The 23,395-nt window shown below is 39.2% G+C and overlaps 1 protein-coding gene across 2 annotated transcripts in view; it reads right to left on the bottom strand.

The window, feature by feature from the left end:
• Positions 1 to 6,497: 6,497 nt before the first annotated feature.
• Positions 6,498 to 23,395, bottom strand: part of KIAA1958 (KIAA1958 ortholog) — a 153,737-nt gene continuing 136,839 nt past the window's right edge. For both annotated transcript variants that reach the window (XM_042912406.1, XM_042912407.1), the window contains 2 exons: positions 22,658 to 22,830; positions 6,498 to 10,810 (listed from right to left, as the gene is read on the bottom strand). In XM_042912406.1, coding sequence (XP_042768340.1) covers positions 10,004 to 10,810; positions 22,658 to 22,830 — 980 coding nt within the window. In that variant the 3' untranslated portion in view covers positions 6,498 to 10,003. The remainder of the gene's footprint in view (positions 10,811 to 22,657; positions 22,831 to 23,395) is intronic.

Below are 23,395 nucleotides of genomic sequence, written 5' to 3'. Positions count from 1 at the left end.
TCAGCACAGAGCCAACACGGGGCTAAAACTCAGAAACTGTGAGATCATGACCTGAGCGGAAGTCAGTTGCCCAACCAACTGAGCCACCCAGGCACCCCAGTTTCCATTACATTTTATAAAATGTAAAATGTAAGATTTTTAAAATCATTGCTCTAGGGGTGCCTGGGTGGCTCAGTCAGTTAAGCATCTGACTCTTGATCTAGGCTCAGGTCATGATCTCATGGTTTGGGAGACTGAGCCCCACGTTGGCTCTATATGCTGACAGTGTGGATCCTGGTTGGGATTCTCTCTCTCCCTCTCTCTCTGCCCCTTCCCTGCTCTCTCTCTCTCAATATAAACAAAATAAAAACTTTAAAAAAAATCATTGCTCTAAGTAGGATAATGACAAGAGAGTCATTGTGCTTAAGGGTCAATAATTTTCAGTGAAACAGCTTATCTTTTCACCCTTATCACCATGACACCCATATGGAAAGATTTCTCAGACGCTCATTTCTCAGGAATGATTTAGAGCTACAAATGTCTATTTTAAAGGTATTCAGGATTAAATATACTCTCCCAAAACCAAAGATAATAATTTAGAAAGCAGAAAAGCAGTAATCCGAGGCATATACACAATGGTGGATATATTGTCATCTACAAGGCCTTTCCAAATGGGCTCCCAGCTGCCCAGTGAAGAAATGCAAGTTGGAGAACCAGAGAGAAGGTCAGTCAGAACAATTTCACTCAGGGCATTAGCTCAGGAGCATAGCATATGGGCAAAGAACCGCTCAAAATGTCCTTACTTTTGCAAACCACGAAGAACATTACTTCTAGGAACGTGATATGAAAATAAAAAGCATTCAGAAGACATACATACTGCTAAGTTTAAATAACTAAGTTATTTTAATAAAACAGACATAAAATATAGATTAATTTTTTTATTTTCAAAAATCTGGGGTAAACAGTCAAGCTGCACATACATAAACCAAACAACAACAACTTAAAACAAAACAAAACAAAACCCAGAACCTTGCAAACTGTTAACAGACTAATAGACTATCAGCTAGAGGGCTGGACTAGATGAACAGGAAAGTCTGTCTCACCTCTGACGTTCTATGACAGAAGACAGATGCCACATGTGCTTTCCCCCACGTGCACATGTGTGTGTGTGTGTGTGTGTGTGTGTGTGTGTGTGTGTACATGTGCAGGCATGAGGGGGGGTAATAAAAAGTTGAAAAGTGGTACATTAAAATCATTCAAGTTACTGACCATTTCTTATGTGATTCAGGATGATGTTTCCAGTGTTAAGAAATGATGCATATCCTCCTCTACACTAAGAAAAGAAAAACACATCCAGAATAGCGAAAACATTAGGACACAGCTTTGTTGTTATCATTTGGAACATACAGCCACATAGAAAATATTTAAAATGTTAAATAAAAGCACTGCGTTTCTCATTTAAGCAGTTACAGTGAACAGACTTTTGTCAGTCACAGCCGAGCAACAGGGGACCTTGGAAAAGGTTACACTTGGAACCTATCCAAAAGAGACTCTCTCCATCTGGAAGAGGTTTGCTGTGCTTCAGAATGGAAAACTAAGCAAACGCAAAACAACCTATTAACTATTCTATTGCTAAATTTAAAGCAAACATGCTTGTCGTGTTGAAAATTTAATTTAGAGTTTAAATTGCAAGGAAACTTGGGGCACAGATAAACCTTTATACTGTCAGGAAGGAACTGAGCATTAAGGCCAATGATACTCAACATTCCTGGGTCTTTTCAAGTCCTTCCAGTGCAAGCGAATGAAAAACCAAACCACACAACCCAGCTTCAGTTCTAACGTTGACATTAGACTCCAGAAGTAATTAATTAGCTTTTTGTTTTTTTAATGCTTCTATTCTCTTAATACCTGAATTTAAAACTTCGAGCACAGCTAAAGAAATCACTCTCACTCCCCCAGGCCAGCTTCCTGCTGTTCCAACTGGACCACTCTTGTATTCGAAAACAAGATTTGTTTTCCCTGGTCTCATTTTAAAACACAGATATAGATTCTGTAATTTTCTAACTTGGCACCTGTTAGTTCTGAATTAGAGGAGCAGGGACAAGCACATGGGATGGCCTCAACAAAGGTCTAGTTCAGGCTTTCAGACCCCAAAACAGAAGTGGGGACCCCTTTGCCTTTTCTCACTTAGAAGCAAAGGACTCTCTCAGAATAGTGTTTTAGGTGGTAGCAGAGGAAATTGAGGGCCATTTAAATTTTATTTGTAAGGAATGTATCTGAATTTTCTATTTATACTATAATGAACACTGCATTACTTCAGTAATAAAAATGAAAAAACACAATGCTGTCAAACGGCAATTATTTTCAGGTACATTTTCTTACATTAGGGAAGCCCATTCATGCGAGGACCTAGGGCACTTTCAGATATGTGGCTTCTAACCATGTTACCTATTTAAAAGCATATATTTCCTTCTTCTGGTGGGTAAATGATCTGATATTTAATACCCCAGAGTCCCTTGAAATTATATTAAGCAAAAATTGCTTTTTAAACCAAACTTTGTAGGCTAGAATAGTACATAGATGGTTTATTTCCTGAATGCTTGTCATAACTAAAAATCCTTTCTGTATCTTAACGTGTATCTAATTCCAAAATTCCACAACGTTTCCCCTCAAAATTCCCTATAGTTTCCTGGCATTTGGTGCTATAGAATAGAAGGTTGAAGCCAGAAAGCTCTTTTGTTTTCTGAGAGGCAACTGGTGACTTTCTGGCTGGATATGCCTGCAGGATTCTTCATTCTCTGGCCTTGGTAGTTTGACATTTTTTGCCAGGACATGCTTAGGTACAGGTCTCTTTGGTTTTATTTTATTTTTTGACCAGGAATGCAGTGAGTCCTTTCTAGTTTTTCCATCAGGAAAGCAAAACTCAGGAATGTTAGCTAACGTTCTGTCTTCCAAATCCATTAATCTCTCCCCATTGTTTTCATCTCTTCTTTCTTTTGAAAGAACATTAGGAAGAAAATCTCGAGTCTGTCCTTCACATTATTGATTTGTGTTTCTAAGCTCAGTTGTGTTCTTTTCTGCTTCCAGCGCGGATTGTAATCTGATGTGTTTTAGCTTCCTTGAAATCCTTCTAAGCATTCTTCTTTTTCATTTTATTCTACCTCCTTTTTCTCTGAACCAGTCCCATTCTGACATAACTTGCTTCACAGAAGCAATTCTTCTGTTCTTTCAGTTACAACAAGAAGAGCCCTACACTTTTGTTTCTTGCAGGAGACCACTTTCATTTTCAAATGCTCTTGGAAGCTGTTTATTTCACCTGGTTCAGTCATTTTTTTTTTATATACCCCGTCTTGCTTTTTTTTCTCTATACTCATCCTTAAATATGGTCGTCTCTTCCCAGATCCAGGACTTGCCTTTGGTTGTGCTATCTGTCCACACTGAGTATTCTGTCAACACTCTTCTGTGGATACATGTGGTGGTGGGTAACGAGATGTGCATACTTCCAAGTCCAATTTCAAGTTTAATGCTTTTCTATTGAAGTGGCATTCTTTTCCATCCTATTGCCTGGTTTCCTGGTTCTCTGAACTGATATTGTACGTGAAAAATTACAGTATTTGCATGTTCCGCAATTAGTTGTATCTGTCCTCACCTAAAGGACATTTTTCACAGAATGTACCAGGCCTCTAAGAGATCCCTCTGCTTTCTGCTCACATTTTGGGCCTAGAGTTTGGAGTTGTGGACTGAATGAGGAGGAGGTGGGGCAGGGAGAAGGGTGGTGGGATGGAGAACCTTCATGGTCTGCTTCCTGGTTAAGAGGAAGGATCAGTCAGTTATTTTTCTGGCTCGGGAGACCTGATCCTGAGCAAGGAGGCAGGACATGGTTGGTGAAGAAAATGAGTTATTAGATATCTTTCAAAGTTTTAAATTCACAGTATGTCCATTTCATGACATGAAGCCAGAGAAAAAAGTGAGCTACAGCCTGGAAGATTTTCCCTCAATCCACCACCATATGCCTCATAAATTGTACCAATTCCTTCTAGATTCTAGAACTGAGATTCGGCCTTCTTTGGGGTCTCTATGAGTATTTCTTTGGGAAGTTAGGAGCTCAGTGGGGGCTTCTGACAGCCAGATGTCATTCTTCCAGATGCAGTTCAATAATTAATTTTTAAAAACCCAAATCTTCCCAGCTATGGTATGGAAGAAAGAGTTCTGGATTAATTTTCTAGTACTGAATCTACTTACTGTCTTGCTGATCTTCGATGGCCCCTTAAATATCTCTGGGCTTCAATTTCCTTGTAGGTAAAATGAGGGGATTTGACTACATGATCTCAGAGGTACTTATAGCCTATTGTTTTTTAAGTCTCAAAACAGAAAATAAAAATGCCCTGATAAAGGAAAGAAGAATACAAAACAAAAGACTAAGGTAAGTATATTTTGCTATGAGGGTGCTTTACCCTAAGGATTATAAAAATCCTTTGACACCAAAATTAAAAAGCAAAAGTAAAAAACACGAGCATATAATTGTGACATAGGTTAGGTAGTTCTTTACATTTTATTCAGTGATAACAGTGTCAAAACAGGTGCAGTAAGTAAACTACTTGACTCTTATTAGAATAAACTGGCATGATCATCTGCCCTTTGGATTAGAAAACAGGTAATACGAGTTATTTATTGAATAAAGACAGAAACTTATCACTATGCAGAAAGTTCACAGAAAACCATCAGGCCTCCTAGGAACTACTGAATCATACTAATGACCAACAGATTAGTAAGAGAGTGCATACAAGGTGTGCCACAGTATGTCTTGAGAAATGAAGTATTCCCAAACAAACAAATTGTGTTTAATTTTTTAAAGGTTCTGTGATAAATGGACCTCTGTGGCCCTGAGGAAGACAGTTTTCTCTAATGGACTGAGCACTATATTTGAAGCCAGAAGACCCTGGGTCCAAACTTAATTTCTCCTTATTAGCTCTGTGACACTTTGGGAAATTTACTTAACTTCTCTGAGCCTTGGTTTCTCAATAAGTAACATGGGAATAATTAAACCTACCTTGCAGAGCTGTTGTGAGGTTAGATGAGAATATGAGGCAGCTGTCAGGAAGCACTTACCATAATGTTAGTCAAATGTGAACCTTCTAGAAACTTATTTGAACTGTAACAATAACTACAGTTAAATGCAAATTAATCATATCAGTTATATTGACTATAAAATATTTAGGAGCCCAATCTCATCTCAATGGGGGTCTATTTAAATGCTTTTAATAGTAATGTAAGCAATATGCATCCAATATAACCCAATGATCTTTTTGTTTTGGTTTTAGTAAATATTTCCTGAAATTATTAACTTCCATATGAGCTGCACTAGATAAATAATAAAGCACTTTAATTGAGCATAGAAGTCTGATTCTGATCAACAACATGAGAAGCAACTCTGGTTTCCTTGGATCATAAAGAACTGGAAACACTCAAAATCATAACAAACTTTGCCAGAAGGAGGGGCAGCCTCCCATAAAGGAATTTTGGGAAATCCAGTGATGTCAGGAGTCAGGGATATGGAATACATAGGAATTCCCAGAGATAAGTTAATCACCCACATGCCCACATGGCGTCCTCCTCTCTCACAAAAGGAGCTCAGCCATAGGTCACCACCAATCTCTCCCTCCACTCATGGTTTTGCTAAGGTGATTAATCTATATGGGGGAAAGAAAACAACAAAGATTTTTCAGAACACTGACTAAATACAATTGAATGTTTTTCTCTTAATACAGAGCGTTAAACATCCAATCCCAAAGCAAAAACATTTAAAGACATACGTGAATTTGAATATCTGTGAATTGTTAACAGTTTCTAAATGTGCATGGGCCTTTACTTAGATGAAACTGGAGCTCATGTAGAGAAGATGAGGTAACTTTGAGGTCTTTGTTGTCTGCATTTATTGGTGCCTAAAGGTAATAGGTTACTAGCTCAACAAGGTTTAGCAATCCAGATGTCAGTAAAAGCAACAAAGTGATGCATGCTGATAAGCACAATATTTAAACATCCTGTTTCCTTTATTTAAGTAATTAAAGTGTGGCCAGCATTAGCCTAGACTGAGAAAAGCAATCAAATATTCTGTTGCCTAGAAATAGCAAAAAAAAATTTTAGAAGTTGTGAAAACTGAAAATTGAAGAAAACTGTTATTCTAGAAGAAAGTGTTCCGGTACAGCAAGAAACTTCTTAAAATTTAGGAGATTCACTGCATGACCTTGAGGAATTAGGAATCTTGCTTCCAAGTTTTGCCACTTCCTAACTATATGGGCTTGAGGAATTGTGATACTGTTCACGTTGGAGATGATCCATTGCAACAATCCCGCTTTATTATAGTTGATGGAAGTGAGACCAGAATTGCCAAGTGAGTGGTGAAGGAACTCCCAATCAAGTCCTCTTCCTACTACAGAAAAGGGCTTCAGCTTCTAAATGAAGGTTATTTTGTCCAGATTTTCCCAATGACGGTCTATGAACATGCTGAGAGAGTGGTATAGTGCTTGATGCTTTTAATAAGGTAGAATTTAAATAAAAATCAAAGGAATAGAATTTCACATTTCTTCAAACACCATTTATCAGTTAGGGCAGATTAATACAGCATATAATCCAAGGAGAGCTGGGAAACGCCACACAACCAAGGAGACCATTTCGTTCACAACTTTGGTTAGGTTCTTCCATATTACTCCCCTTTGCAAACACACTAGACAATGCAAAAGCTTTCTCATAAAGCCTCTTAAGGCATCTCCATTCTTCACTAGTTTTTGCTTACAGCTGAGGTATCAGGGCTGGGCTGTGTTGGAGGTAGAATTTATGGGCATAAATGTGACCAGATTATCAGGTTTGGTTTCCTCTTCAAGTTTAACAGTTTAAAGGAGAGAGAATCTCCACAATGGAAGAAATAATTGATGTAATGCAGATTAGTTGAATATTATTATTATTCTTACCAAAAATTGTAGCTAAAATAGCTAACGTACTGCATGCTTCCTATGCACCTAGTACCGTATTAAATAAAGCCTTTATGTTTAGCGGGATCATACCCTTCAAGCTGATTCCCTATCATCTCTGCTGGAATAAACTTCCAAGGGGAGGCCTGCTAGATTCTGGAGAGGAGGTACCTAGCAAGCAGGGCTCACTTAAGAGCAGATGCAGCAGGTGCTGGGGGCAAGAGTTCACCCAAAGCACTCAGTCCACAGGTACTCTCCTAATATCTGTAGCCCTACAGTTCCTGATGCAAAGCCAGAGGCAACTTGTGCTTAGATGAGCTTGTGAATTCCTGATATTCATTCCCACTTTTGAGTAAAATAAGTAAATAAAGGGAAGTGGAGAAAATGCCCTTAATCTCCCCGCTTCTTCTTCTTGGGATTCTCCTTTCTCCTGGCTTAGGGAAGAGGAGAAAATCATGGCATTCCCAGCGGGCATGATTTAGAGCTGGCTGGAAAGGCTGAATGCCAACTAGAACTAGCTACTCTGGCCCCACTTCAGATCCTCCGAGGATGGACATGGCTGTATAAAGGAACAGGTGCTTTGCCATTTTAGCAGGTCTACCAAGTGTTACCACATATAAATTTAAAGTATGTGTTGCATACGCACACGTCTAACACAAATACATAACAAAGCACCTAGTACAATGTGTGGCACAGAGGAGCACTTGATATGTGTTTTCTTTCTCACTTTTGCGCTCCTCAAGGGAGGCATGTAATGCACGGCATTTATGATGCTGAGATACAATTCTTTCATTCCATCAGATAGCACTGAAGATTCCACCTCCTGATTTTTTGTTATAACCATTCACTTCAGAACGCTGGGGATTTATAACACATCAGATAGTGATAAGCAACAAATGTGAGGCAGAGGTGGTTATTCAGCTGATGAAAAGCCACTCTCAACAGAAAGATGACAACCTCTGGGTCAGTTATTGCTACTTACAGAAATGTTATAATCTGAAAAGATCCCGGAGATCCCTAATGGCGACTTCTTCTCAATTCTATTTAAAATAAAGATGGAGGTTTTATTCAATTAGGCTGTAGGCTGTGTCTGCCCAATAGTTCACATGGGTTATATTTCTGTTTAAGTGCAGAACTGACAGAAAATATGACCATCTGCCTTCCACGAACAAAATAGCCTTTGGGTGTTTAGCAAACTAAAGAAAACTGTACCTAATGTTTTGTGTCTCTTTTTAAGCAAAATCCTAAAATCACTATAGGAAATCACAACAGAACAGTACGCAATATCAAGTCATAACACTGATTATTCAGTATTGCCTGTTATTTATATACACATGGAGACATACCAAAATTAACCCATATTCAGGAAAGATCAACTAGTAAAATTATAAATGTGCAGTTTAACTAAAAAGGGAAAAACATTAAACCTTAAGGCAGCATTGGCTGAGTCTTTTCTGGTAAGGGAAGTATTACATATTTCAATGACTGGTGAATGATATTTAAGAATGATTAATTAAAATAAATACTAAAATAATGTTTTGAAAAAGAAACAGGACTGATTTTAGGACTCTTATAAAATGAATTTATATTGGAATTTTAATTTTGGATTAGAAAGCACACGCAGGAGCATACTGGTATAAAGCTGTAGCAGTCTTTCCTCAAATACAAAATACAGATTTCTGGAAATTATTATTAATTACCACTCTTTGGGCTCCTTTCTCAGTTATCATTCAGAGTAGTTATTAGAAAATTCTGCTGATGTTTCAACAGCATGTGTTCAGGTTGAAGTTTACCTGAGTGAAATGATTTCAAGCTGCATTAATAGCCTGTCATCGTGCTCTGATTCTCACAACTACGTCCAAAATGCTGAGCCTGCTTACCTGGTAGGCTGCCTACGTCATCATGTCCCAAGCAGTGGTGCCAACCTCAAATGATGACATCTACTGTGGCTGAAAGAGTCATACTTTGAGAAACATATTTCAAAGCTCTTTAATGGACACATTTTGGGGTTTTCTTTGCAGCTTGCCTTGTTGGATTTTCCTGGTTAAGCTGAAAAATTACCATTAGTTGTTTTACAGATCCAGTGCTAGATGCTGACAGAAACAACTGTGTGACACAAAGAACAGATTAAAGACAGTTCCAAAAAAACGTTCGAATGAAAACAGCTTTCACGTGGTACTGAGAAATAAAACGTAGGCACTTCTGCTTCAGGAGGTTTTCTTATTTTGATCACAGATCGCTTTCCCAAGCCACTTTTTTTTTTTTCCACTACTGGAAATTCCCTCACGATACAAACCATCTAGTTCACCGGAAACCTTGCTCTCATAAACATCTTCTGGTGCATTAATCTTTTTCCATAAAATTAAAACTGCCTCCGTTGATGCAGGAATCAAGTTGCTCCTGTGCTGACAGCAGTGGGGGGCAGCCCCCCGCCTCTCTTATCAGCACTACTGAGTGCAGCCCCACCAGCTTCTAGCAACCAAAGCTGCTTGCTCTGCAGAACCAAGTCATCCATCAACAAGACACAGAGAGGAGTGTCGAGTGCAATTTTTCTCCTGGAAACAGTTAACATGTCTGCCTCTCTCCTTCCAGTTCCTTACTGTGAGTGTAATTCAACAAAGTATATATAGTCTTCATAACATTCTAAAGCTACTAGGCTACTGGGAGTTTTTTTAATGACTACTTAAACAGTCTCCTTTTTCTTCCTCTTTTTTTTTTTTTTTTTTTTTGAGAAAAATCTGTGCTAAAAAGGCACTAGATAAGATGAACTTCCTCTACTTTTGTGTATGGAACAATTATACATTGTGTTAGATTCTATTATTTAACAAAGGTGACACACATTTGGATAAAATACCCTAATTACTCAGACCCATCTACTTTCAGTTAAAAAAAAGAACAAACCCGAAGTCAAAGAAACAGCAGGTCACACTGACAGAGACCAGCCTGACCTTGATGTCACAATTGTCCCCTGCCACCTTGGAGCTCTGGCCCTGGCTGCCTGAGGGAGCTCCCTCCCATCAGGGTAAGCAGGGCAGTGGCCTGGACCCAGGGAAGACTCACTGACAGCAACTGTGGGAGCCAAGTCTCCTAGAGACCTGAGTAAATGAGACAAAGGTGAAGTTCTCACAGTTTTCCAGCTTGACCTTCTTGGCTAAGTTTGGGACAATTCCCCGAAGAGAGCGCAGTCCCATCCTCTGTTCCTCATACCATACGCTGCCCATGTCTGTGGCCTCCTTCCTGGCTGTAAGGTAGAAAGGGGACTTGGCCTCCATTTGGGTGGGCGGCCGGTGGATGTACATATACTTGTAGAGGAGGCAGTAAGGGCACTGTTTGTGTCCCCGGGAATGCTCATGGTAGATTTTCCCATGACACACTCTAGTGGAACCACTCCGGCTCTCCCGCTTGACACTGTCTGTCCGGGCAAAATAGGGCTGGTTCTGTGGGTCTTTGAGCAGCTCAATGTCACCATACATCAGATCTGCATGCTCCTGCAGTGTCCTCATGTTCAGGTACTGGCTGTTGTACTTGACCACAGTGGACAAGAGAGTAATGGGGCTGTCATCCCCTAGACACCCTGCCTGCCACATCTCCTCCTCATCAGAAAGAGAAAAGTAGACAATATTGCGAGAACGAGCACCTGACATCCCTGCCTTGCTCAGCACCCACAGCTTCTCCTTGAGTTTCTTGGTGGAAGAGCTGAAGGTGCTGCTGGTGATGGAAAAGCCCACACCTGCATTCTTCAGGATGCGGTCCAGGCCCCGGCGGATGGCGTGCAGCGAGGTGGCCAGGAAGTCGGAGCCGTCACTCTTCTTAACGGTGACGTAAAAATTCTCGAGCAGCTCGTTCAACTTCGCCGCGGGGATCTCAAATGAGACAAACACTGAGGTTACATATTTGAGGACACCCAAAGAGTCAGACCCCTTCCTTCTCCTGATCCTCACCAGGGGCTGTATTGTGGACAAGACATTTTGTGGTCTCTAGAGGGTTGACTCCTCAGCATGAGACAGTGAAAGAACTTCAAGCAGAAGATCTTGGTTCCACACTCATAAGCTAAGTGTTTCAAGCAGCAAAATGGGACATAATACTCAAGATCTACTCAAAGAATTACTGTAATGCTTAAATAAAGTAGGGGATGGGGGTGCCTGGGTGGCTCAGTCGGTTGAGCGTCTGACTTCGGCTCAGGTCATGATCTCGCGGTCCATGAGTTCGAGCCCCATGCCGGGCTCTGTGCTGACAGCTCAGAGCCTGGAGCCTGCTTCGGATTCTGTGTCTCCCTCTCTCTCTGCCCCTCCCCCACTCATGCTCGCTCTTTCTCTTTCTCTCTCTGTCAAAAATAAGTAAACATTAAAAAATTAAAAAAAAAAAGTAGGGGATGTGAAGTGGTTTGTAAACAGTGAAGAACGCATATACACGTATATCTATATAAATATTCATATGTATACTAGTTACTGTTATTGGCCTTTGTAACTTTCACTATTCTGTTCCTATCTGGAAGCCCCTTTTTCTCCAGAAGCCCCTTCTTCTCTTTTCTAGCAAATCATTTCCTTCTCTCTCCTTTGGGAAAATTCAACCATTCTTTCTGAAGAATTTGTGAACTAAATTTACAGACTGAATCATCCAGCATTAATTTCCTCAAAATCTGCACATACGATTGGGTCCTGCTGGCACTAAACACTGGGCCATTAGGGAAAGGCGATGGGCATGTCTGGGTTGCAGAGCAAGTTAATGACCTTGATTCTTCACTTGAACATATCTGAATAGGTCCAGAAATATCACTGGCTTAATGACCCATAGGGTTGCAATATCAATACTTCTTCAAAAAACATGAAAAGCTTAATGACTGCACTGACAATTAGAGAGAGCTTCTCAGTTGGATGTGGTAGGAGAAGAAGGAAGCCTGGCCAGTAAGACAGCTTTATTTTCAAGAAGGAGCTAGACAGAGAAAACCAGACTTTGCTCATAGTCATTTCAGGCCGACTACACATTCTAGGACAAAAGAAAGTCTCAACAGAAAACTTTTTAAAAGTAGAAACTGTACAGGTAACACTCATTCTTCTAATAGCCCTTGGGTCAAAGAGAAAATAAAAAGTGAGTTAGAGATTAAAAATGAACCAAACTGAAAACATTCCAAATCAAAATGCATGAGATTTGCTAAATACACTCTCATAACATCATACTCTTGAATGACTTTGTTAGAAAATTGTCCTGAAAATAAGCAAACTGATTATTTAGCTGAAAAAGCTAGAGAAAGTAAACCAAATGAAAAAATAATAGAGCGAATCATGGGGTACCTGGGTGGCTTAGTCGGTTAAGTATCCGACTCTTGATCTCAGATCCAGTCTTAATCTCAGGGTTATGAGTTCAAGCCCTGCACTGTGCTCACACTGGACATGAAGCCTACTTTAAAAAAAAATAGAGGGGTGCCTGGGTGGCTCAGTCAGTTACGCCTCTGACTCTTGATTTTGGCTCCAGTCATGATCTCATGGTTCAGGGAACTGAACCCCATGTTGGGCTCTGAGCGGATGGTGTGGAACCTGCTTGGGATTCCCTCTCTTTCCCTCTCTCTCTGCCCCTTCCCTGCTTGCTCTCTCTCTCTCTCAAAAATAAACTTAAAAAAACAATAGCGTGAATCAATAAAAAATAAAACATAAATTAATGAACTAGAAAAGATATAAATTGGGATAGATTAAAAAGTGAAAATATGTAGGGGTGCTTAGCTGGCTCAGTTGGAAGAGCATTCAACTCTTGATCTCCAGGTTGTGAGTTTGACCTCCATGTTGGGTGTAGAGGCTACTTAAATAAATTTTTTAAAAAGCTTAAAAAATGAAAATATGAGGTAACTGGGTGGCTCAGTCGGTCAAGCCACTGAGCTCAGGTCATGATCTCATGGTTCATGGGTTCAAGCCCACAAAGGGCTATCCGCTGTCAGCATCAAGCAGACTTTGGATCCTCTGTTCCCCTCTTTCTCTGCCCCTCCCCCACTTGCATACTCACTCTCTCTCTCCCTCTCAAAAATAAACATATTTTAAAAATTGAAAATATGTAATCTTTGGAGAGACCTACTCTGACAAACTTCTAGTGGTTGTGACAGCAAGAAAGAGAAAGAAGAAGAAAGGAAATATACATTTAAATAACATTAGGAATGAGAAAGACAGTAAACTATAGAAAATGAATCAATAATATGAAAGAACATTATATACTTTGTACATATTAACTTGAAAATCTAGGTAACCTGAATAATTTTCTAGCAAAATGCAAATTACCAAAGTTAGTTCAATAGGAGGTAAAAGATCTGAAGAGCCCCCAAAACATGGTGAATGATGGTCAGGGATGTATATCACTCCTAAGGAGTTGGCTTTATGGAGTCTATTCAGCTTTTGCATTTAAACAGTTTTGGAGCATAGGAAAAAGAAAGTTTCTTCATTTTTTTCTACTCCAAATCTAGCAGATATATAATAAAAAGTGTATGAATATAAAGGTAAACAGACAATGTTTGTTTTGCACAGTGCCAGGTTAAAGTAAGGCATGTTTAAAGTGTGCATGTTAGGGGCGCCTGGATGGCGCAGTCGGTTAAGCGTCCGACTTCAGCCAGGTCACGATCTCGCGGTCCGTGAGTTCGAGCCCCGCATCGGGCTCTGGGCTGATGGCTCAGAGCCTGGAGCCTGTTTCCGATTCTGTGTCTCCCTCTCTCTCTGCCCCTCCCCCGTTCATGCTCTGTCTCTCTCTGTCCCAAAAATAAATTAAAAAAGTTGAAAAAAAAAATTAAAATAAAATAAAATAAAAAAAATAAAGTGTGCATGTTAGAACCGTGCAAAGCGAGAACAAGGCTCCAACACACGGCTCTGATATGCACGAGCAGCAATTAACATGGTACCATGGAAAACAAGGGCTGCCTCTATTATCAAATCAGATTCAGAACTGCAGGAAAGCAATACTACATGGAGACAAGTAGGGATTGTTGCAGAGTGTAAACATGATTCGGTCTTAATAAACATGTTAATATCATTGACTTACTCATAGAGAAAGTAACATGGACTTGCTGAGTACTGAAAAATGACTTGAAAGTATGATATCCATTTGAAATTTTCTTTTTTTTTTTTTTTGTTTATTTATTTTTGAGAGAGAGAGACAGAGTGTGAGCGGGGGAGGGCCAGAGAGAGGGAGACACAGAATCCGAAGCAGGCTCCAGGCTCTGAGCTGTCAGCACAGAGCCCCACGCAGGGCTCGAACCACGAACCATGAGAACATGACCTGAGCCGAAGTCGGACGCCCAACTGACTGAGCCACCCAGGCGCCCCTCCATTTGAAATTTTTAAGAATTCAAATTAAATTTAGATTGGAAGAAAAAAAATCCAATCCTCTTACTATGATGAAGAGTATTTTACAGACCAGAACTATAAATATTATACCTACGATGGAAATGTTAGAAATTTTTTTTTATAATGTCAGGAATAGGATGAGCTTGCTGAATATAATTACTGTTATATAACACACTGTTCTGGAGGTCCTAGCCAACCAGGCAAGACAAGAAAAAAAATGACACACACACACACACACACACACACACACACGTGTGTGTGTATGTATATGTGTATACCAAAGGAAGACGATAAAAATATAATTGTTTTCTGATAATCTGATTGCTGGTCTAGGAAATTTCCAAGAGATTCAGCTGAAAAGCCATCAGTGGGATAGTTATATGCAAAATATAAAAATGCAACAGCTTTCTTACATACCAGTAAAATACCAGTTAAAACAACTAGGACTCCCAAACTTAACTGGTTTCAGATTTTTATGTTGTCACTTGCAACTCCCTACTTGCAGGTGTTAACCTCTCTTTGTATTAGTTGGGATTCCTTTGGTCGCAAGAGATAAGCCAAATTTGAACAAGCCTCGGCAGGGATGTCAGCATTAGTGGTCTCCAAGACCATCGGGACTCTTCTCCCATCTCCGCTTCTCTGTGTAGAGTGGCTTTCTTTATATAGCGTACAACATAACCCCCCAGCACTCCCTAAGGTTTGCATCTTACAGCTTCAGGTACTGGCAATGTTCCAACTCTTATTTTCAACAGAAAAAAATCTAAAGAAAGGATTCTGGTTGGCCCACTCCTGATCCAAACATCCAACCAAAAGGTAGGCTGTTGTACTAACATGATGGCTTCTTCAGTAACAATTGGGACTAGAGGAATGGCTCCTTAATAAGGGATGTTGAGAAAAAAGTCTTTTGCCTGTAGTACTTAAAAACAACACAAGACACGACAAGAAACCAACCAACCTCTGATAGCTTCCTGTTGCCCTTAGACTAAATTTCAAACTGTTCACCTTGTAAGCAAGTCTTTACATAATTTGCTTTCACCCTCTGGTACACTGGTTGCAAAGACAGCCACAACTGCTCCCCTCCCTGTTCCCACCCCTCTCTGCAATGCTGCTCCTCCCATCAAGAGGTGGAACCTATTCTTCCCATCCTTGGAATCTGGGCTGGCCATGACTTCTCTTGACTAAAGAACATGGCAAAAGTTAACTGTGTGTGAATTCCAAACTTAGGCCTCAAGAGATGCTGCTTTCATCTGCTTTGGTCTTATAGGTTCCAACAGGTTGTGCTTTCATCAGCTTAGTACATAATGTTACCAAGTGAGGAAGCCCAGTTAGACCATGTAACATGTGAAGCAGAGACAAGCTGTCTCCCATCTAATACCCTGCACCCACATGTTAGATACTCCAAGTGACCAGTAGAAGAACTACCCAGCTAAGAACAACCCATAGAATCATGAGCAAATAAAATGTATGTTGCTTTAAGCCACTAAGCTTTTGAGTGGTTTGTTATGCAGCTATCATTAACTGGTACACATACTATTTCTCTAGCCTAATCTGCTGTTTTCTCTGTATATGATTTTCCAGCCTCACTGAACTCTGTGCCATTCACAGGAACCATCAGGTACTCTTACGCCTCTAAGTCTTTGCACTCTACTTCCTATGTCCAGAATGCCTTTTTCTTCTAACCTTCTCTATTTGGAAAATCTCTCTTATTTCAGATCTAGCTCAAATTCTGCTGTCTACATAAAGGCTTTTCCAGCTTCCCTAAGCAAAGTTACTCTCTCACCTAGGATCCCACAACACTTAATTTAATTTTTTATTATGGCCTTCTCCCTATTGCAGAGCTTCTTATCTATTTTTATGTCTGCTTCTCAAAATGGACTGAGAGCTCCCTGAAGGCAAGAATGACATCTTATACATGACCAGGTCTTCAACACACAGCAGAACGCCTGCAATACATCAGTGATCCACAATGAACTGATAAACACAGTTAAGTCAATGAATTTACCTCACAGCCAGGACAGCCAAACTGACTTAAGATGCAGAATGTTTTTCTTGATTTACATAGAATACCACAGATTACAAAGTAAAACCACAGCAAAAGCAATTCCTGGAGAAATGTCGAGTCATACAACTTATATTGTATGTACGTAAGAAACCATTCATTCTGGCCCACGTTGGCTGCCTCCTTAGTTTTCTCAGACTGAATTTTGGTTGGTGGTTATTTGTCCAGGTTACCAAGGTCTTTAAATTTGTTATAAAGACATCACATGAAACTATTTTTCTTCATTAATGACTCTGTATAGAATCACCATGTCAAAATTCACCATGGATTATAAACTTGGTTTCTTTGATGTCAAAATGACCAAAGAGAAGTAAGAAAGAGCATGGTCATGGAGTTGATGACTCCAGAAAGAACAGAGTAAGAAAAGGCTGACTTGCATGGCAAGTTCCAAAACTACACAGTAATCTTTGACACTTGAAAGAGTTATAAGACAAGCCAATGAAGAGTTACTTTTGGGGAATGTCTCAAATCCCTCTGTGGATAATCTTACCTAGGAGGATGAAAAAAGTGGAGAAATGTTTATGAACTACAAGTACTCTTCTAGGAAAATAAAATGAATCCTGAAGTAACCATCGCTGACAACAAAAATTTACTTCATTCTTGCAGTTACCAAATTTTAATTTATTCAGAAAGATAAGTGTGGAACTTCAAGATGCTCTATTTTCCAATGAGTGAGTCTAGGTCACTGAAATAGCAACCTTGAGGGAGATGGGTCAGGGAGGATCAGATCACACCTGTGAAAATAACTTGTATGAAAAATACTATGTGAAGCTCACACAGTAGGCAACAGAGTGAGACTGGATGGTACACCCCACTTATTTAGATGATATTTTGAAGTCTGATTTGACTCCTTGCTTTCTCCCTTGAACAAACAACTAAATTTGAGGCTCACCAGCTACCAAATCATGATCAAGAGCTGTTACCTACCTTGTCTGCTGTCAACTGTAACTATCTTTAAAGACACATCTAGATTAAAAATATCTTGGGGTACCTTGGTGGCTCAATCGACTGAGTGTCTGACTCTTGATTCCAACTCAGGTCATGATCTTGCGATTTGTGGGTTTGATCACCGTGTCGGGCTCTGTGCTGCTTGGGATTCTTTCTGCCTGTCTCTCTGCCCCCTCTCCCATGCATGTGCGTGCACTCTCCCTCTCTTAAAACAAGCAAATTTGCTTAAAATAAGCATATATATACATATATATACACACACATTGAGACCAAGAAGGTGAGACTAAAGAATATGGATTTTGGATGCCACAATTCCTTCTTTTTATTAAATATTGGCTAATCCTTTAAGATACTGGCCTCTTTCTTAAGTTATTAAAAATGTTTATTTTGAGTGGCCCATGTGAATAGATTACAGAGGACTGAAATACATCTTCTTTCTCACCCATTATTCCTCTAGCTAACACAGGGGACACTAAGAAATACCAGCGCAGGGGCGGTAAGGCACACTCTACCAGACAGATGGGACATTTTCTTCACCTGGGTTGCAAAACTTATCTAATCCTTAGAGAGTGTGGAGAAATTAGGTTCTTTTCAGGGATTCCTGCATGGGAATGTAAAGGTTCCCAGTAAGAGACAACTGTCTTCATAGTGACTTCACAAAGTTTAAGAGACAAGACCCTCTAGCCTAGAAAAGTTTAGTAGGGATGAAGAAATTGTGATGGGGTATGTGAGAACAGTGAATTTTAAAATTATGAATAAAGGTGAGGTGGTTATATTTTACTGATTTTTTATTATGGTAAAATACATACAACATTTACCATCTTAACCATATATAATTATACAATGCAGTGGCATTAAGTACATTTGTAACATTGCACAACCACTACCACTATTCATTTCCAGAACTTCTTCATCATTCCAAACTGTACTCATTCGACAATTACTCCACACTTCCTCCTCCCCCAGCCCCGGGTAACCTCTATCATACCTTCCATCTTTATGACCTTGCTTCTTCTAGATATCTTACATAAATGGAATAATACATACTTGTCCTTTTGTTTCTGACTTTTTTCAGTTAGTATAACATTTTCTAGGTTCATTCACGCTATAAGCATCTGTCAGTACTTCACTTCTCTTTATTGCCAAATAATATTCCATCGTATGGATATGCCACATTTTATCTATTCATCTGCTCATGCCATTTGGGTTACTCCTACGTTTTGGCTATTGTGAATAAGGCTACAAAAAGTATGCTTGAACTCAGATTTTTCACAGATATATATGTTTTTAATTTTCTGGGTATATGCATAGGAGTGGAATTGCTGGGTGAAAGAGTAACTCTATGTTCAAAAACTTGTGGGGAAATGCCAGATTGTTTCCAAAGGAGCTATACCATTTTATATTCCCACCAGAAGTGTAAGAGGCTTCCAATTTCTCTACATCTGCACCAACACTTGTTATTATCTTTTTACCAAATGTTATTATTATAGTCTTTCTATTGGATGTGAAATGGAATCTCATGTGGTTTTGATTTGCATTTCCTTGATGTCTAATGAAGTTGAGTGTTTTTTCATGTGCTCATTGGCCATTTGTTTATCTTTTTTTTTTTTTTTTTTTTTGCTTATCTTCTTTATGATAACTGTTTAATGTCTTGTCTAATTCTAAAATCTGTTAGATCTGGGTTGGTTTTGATTGATTCATTCTTTTAAAGGGTATGTTCTTGCTTCTTTGCATGTCCAATAATTTTTGACAGACATTGTGAATTTTATTTCTTTGGTTCTGTATATATTTATGTTCCTATAAATATTCTTAAGCTTTGTTCTGGGACACAGTTAAGTTACTTGAAAAATCATTCAATCCTTCTATGTCTTGCCCTTTTTTTTTTTTACTTAAAAAATTGTGATATAAATGACGAATAACACTATATTAGTTTCAGATGTACAACACAATGATTCAATGTTTGTATATACTGAAAAATGATTACCATAGTCTAGCTAACATCCATCATCACACATAGTTAAATTTTTTGTATTGTACTGGGAACTTTTAAGATCTACTCTCTTAGCAACTTTCAAATATACAATACAGTGTTATCAACTATTGTCACCAAACTGTACATCATATTCCCACGACTTATTTATTTTATAACTGGAAGTTTAAACCTTTTGACCACCTTCCCCATTTTACTCTCCTTCCCAATGCCCCTCCCCACCACCTCCAGCAAACACATTCTTTTCTATTTGTCTATGAGTTTGGGTGTTTTGTTGTTATTGTTGTTGTTGTTATTTTGTTTTGCTTTTAGATTCCACATATAAGTGAGATCTTAAGGCATTTGTCTTTCTCTGTCTGACTTACTTCACCTAGCATAATGCCCTCTGGGTCCATTCATGTTGTTGCAAATGACAGGATTTCCTTCTTTTTTATAGCTGAGTAATATCCCATTGTGTATATATGCACCACATTTTTTTTTATCCATTCATCCATTGATGGACACTTAGGTTGCTTCCATGTCTCGGCTATTGTAAATAATGGTGCAATGAACATGAGGGTGCCTAAATCTTTTTGTTTTTGTTTCCTTCAGATACCCGGAAGTGGAATTGATGGACCATACGGTAATTCCATTTTTAATGTCTTGAGGAACCTCTATTCTGTTTCCCATAGTGGCTACACTAATTTACATTCCAACAATAAAGCACAAGGGTTCCCTTTCCACATTCTCACTAACACCTGTTATTTCCTGTCTTTTTGATATTAGCCATTCTGACAGGTATGAGGTGGTATCTCATTGTGGTTTTGATTTGCATTTCCCTGATGATTAGTGATGCTAGCACCTTTTCATGCACCTGGGTCTAGCTTTTAAGATTTGTTGGGTGGGATTAGAACAGAGCTTGGTCTAGAGCGAACTATTCTCTACATCTGATACAAAACCTTTCTCAGTACTCTCATTTGTTACCTTTCTCTAAAGGATTTGTTGCTATCTGTTCTGTTGAAAACACTTTGTTGCACATATTGTGCTCAGTTTTCTGGTTGTTATAGCAGAAGGGTAATTTTGGGCCCTTTTTCTCTTATGGCCACAAGTGGAAATTTTTTGTTATTTTCAAATCTGCTGGATTATTTTGATTAGTATGTTGTTGCTTGCTCATTTTTATAATTCTTATCATTTCTGTAAATATTTCATATATATTAGTCTATAATCTACTGCCTAAAGTCCTTGGTGTCTAAATCTATTGCTTGCTGTGTCTATGCAACCTCATTCATAGTGATCTATTTCCTTGAGTGGCTGGTGTTTTTGTTTTTTTTTTTTTAACTGTTTATTTTTGACAGAGGGAGTGTGAGACAGGGAGTGGCAAAAAGAGAGGGAGACAGAAAATCTAAAGCAGGCTCTCTGCTGTCAGTATAGAGCCCACTGTGGAGCTCGAACCCATGAACCGTGAGATCATGCCCTAAGAAGAAGTTGGTTGCTTAACTGACTGAGCCACCTAGGCACCCCTCCTCCCCCTAACCTTTATTAATGAACACATATTTAGCTGACTTTAATCTGCAAAAAAACTAAACCCCTACCTTTTGGGTGTTTCACTTCAAAGATTATTAGCATATGACTCGGTGAGGAGACAAATGTAGGGCCTAGAACCTCTTAAGGCTCCTTTCAGTGTCCTCTCCTAAATCCAGGATTCTTCAGTGATTTATCTGTCTCTTCCCTTCCTTAATGATGTTATACATCTAAACCCTCAGGAGAACCCTGCCTTTCATATGTGCTACTGCTCACTGCTCACTGCTCCAGTTCCAGCTGTCTTGTGTGTGTGTGTGTGTGTGTGTGTGTGTGTGTGTCCGAGTGTGTGCACGTGCACATGCACACTGTGGATGTTTCCTCTCCTTTTTGCAAGTAGAGCAGAAAGGCCCCTCACAGTATCTATAGCACCATGCTGTCAGGAGTAGAAACCTGGAGGGGTGCCTGGGTGGCTCAGGCAGTTAATCGACCGACTATTCATCTCAGCTCAGGTCATGATCTCATGGTTTGTGAGATGGAGCCTCACGCTGGGCTCTGCACTGACAACATAGAGCCCACTTGGGATTCTCTCTGCCCCTCCCCTGTGCACACACAATCTTGCTCTCTTTCTCTCTCTCAAAATAAATAAATAAGCATTAAAAAATAAAGAAGTAGAAACCTGGATTTCTTATTTCATCTATTGTTGGTGCCCTAAACACAATATCTGAACTTGGAGATGTCACCGGCCTTGGGCTTCAGTTATGACCTCTGTGTGCAAGACCTTTAAATCTATACTTCCAGCTTTAACATCTCTCCCATGTTTGTTTGTGTGCGTGCATGTGTGTGTGTGTGTATGTGTGTGTGTATTTTTTTTAATTTAATATTTTAAGTAAGCTCTAGGCCCAATGTGGAGATTGAACTCATGACCCCGAGATCAAGAGTTATATACTCTACTGACTGAGCCAGCCAGGTGCCCCCTTTTCTCCCATGTTTTAATTCCCACATTCCCAACTGTTTATTGGACATGTCCATCTGGATAGCTGTCTGATTTAGACTCAGTATATCCAAATCAAAACACGCCTTTCTGTTCTGTCTCTATATGTCCAAAAATGTTTCCTTCACATTCACAAATCTCAAACGTTTCAAGTTGGAAGAGTAAATTTTAAGAGCTCATTTTACAACTAGGGAAATTGAGGACCAAGGATACTAAATAAATTTTTGCTTATCACTTCCAATTAATTTTTCCCAAATATCTCTTTCATTATGTTATTCCCTGTTAAGGAAACTTCAGTGATTTCCCTTTAGCCTAACCCTTTATATCTTACAGTCACAGCATTTCCCTCTTGTGACAGTCTCTTCCCAGTTGCCACTGCAATAATCCTTCAGATAAACTCACTCCTTAAAACAAAAACAAAAACAAAACAAAACTTCAAGGGCATCCCAATATTCATAAGATTTTAGTTTGGCATTTAAAGGTTTATCAAAATCTTGTTTTAGAGTCCACTATCCCCATACGTGAAGTCTATCCTCCAAATCTTTTTCTTTCTTTCTCATGTCACTCAGCCTAGAAGACTCTTCTTCATCTAATTCTAGTGAAATTCCAACTCTCCTTCAAAACACAGCTTTAACTATCAATTCCTTCACTAGTCTCATCAGACTGAAATTAATTTATCCGCCTGAATTGGTTTTTTTTGGCATTTCTGACCTGTAAATTCACAGAACACTTACTAAATTCTGCTTTGTACTGTGCATTTTTTTCTTTCGATTTCATGTTCTTCCCAAGCTTCCTTAAGCAAAAAGCAAGTGTTTGGTGTTCCCCACAATGCTTAACACAATGCCTGGCACTCGGAAGCTGTGAAGCTGGCTGAAAGAAGAAGTACACTCAAGAGTTTCTTACCTTGGTGATGTCTGTGTGATCTTTGAGCCCGTTGGTCATGCACCAATATCGCCACACATTCAGGGCATACCGCGTGGCTTTGGTAGTATTTGGGCTCACGGCACTGGTACACAGATCATTCAAGTCATCATTAATATTAAATACAGGAAATTTGTTGAGCTTAGTAGAATAGGCTAGAAACAAAAACAACAAAAGGCATTAAAATAATTTGCCATTCCTTTCTTTAGAGAATTATATCTTGGGATCACGTTCAATAACAAATCTAAGAGGTAACACTTTAAAAATGAAATTTCTATGAAGTAGACGTATTAGAATAAATAAAGTAGGGAACAATATTTCTAGCATAGAATTAAGGCAGTAAACTTGCCTTTGGCCCTAGTATTTTTGCCATATATATCAACTGATACACCAATGCAGGCATTCCAGTAACAGAAAGAAAAAAATGAATGCAGAAAAACAAAGAATGTTCTAGCTAAAATTTTCACTGGAAAGAAAAAAAGGCATTCATATGAACAACAACAAAAAAATAGAAGGAAGTAAGGGAAGGCAAGTTACACATCCTTTCTCTTGACCCTCAGTGCAGGTAGAGTCGTTATTTCTCTGTAATATAGTGTCTTATGTGCCATCCTGGACAACCTTGAATTAAATGGTGTTGGCATAGTTCTTTAATTCTTTTCACAAATGAACAAAGAGATATTTAAACCCTGACTCCACAATCCATCAGCTACCTTCGAATCA

This window comes from Panthera leo, chromosome D4 (genome assembly GCF_018350215.1).
Source record: "Panthera leo isolate Ple1 chromosome D4, P.leo_Ple1_pat1.1, whole genome shotgun sequence".
Taxonomy (NCBI): domain Eukaryota; kingdom Metazoa; phylum Chordata; class Mammalia; order Carnivora; family Felidae; genus Panthera; species Panthera leo.
This window is presented reverse-complemented; position numbering and strand designations above follow the sequence as displayed.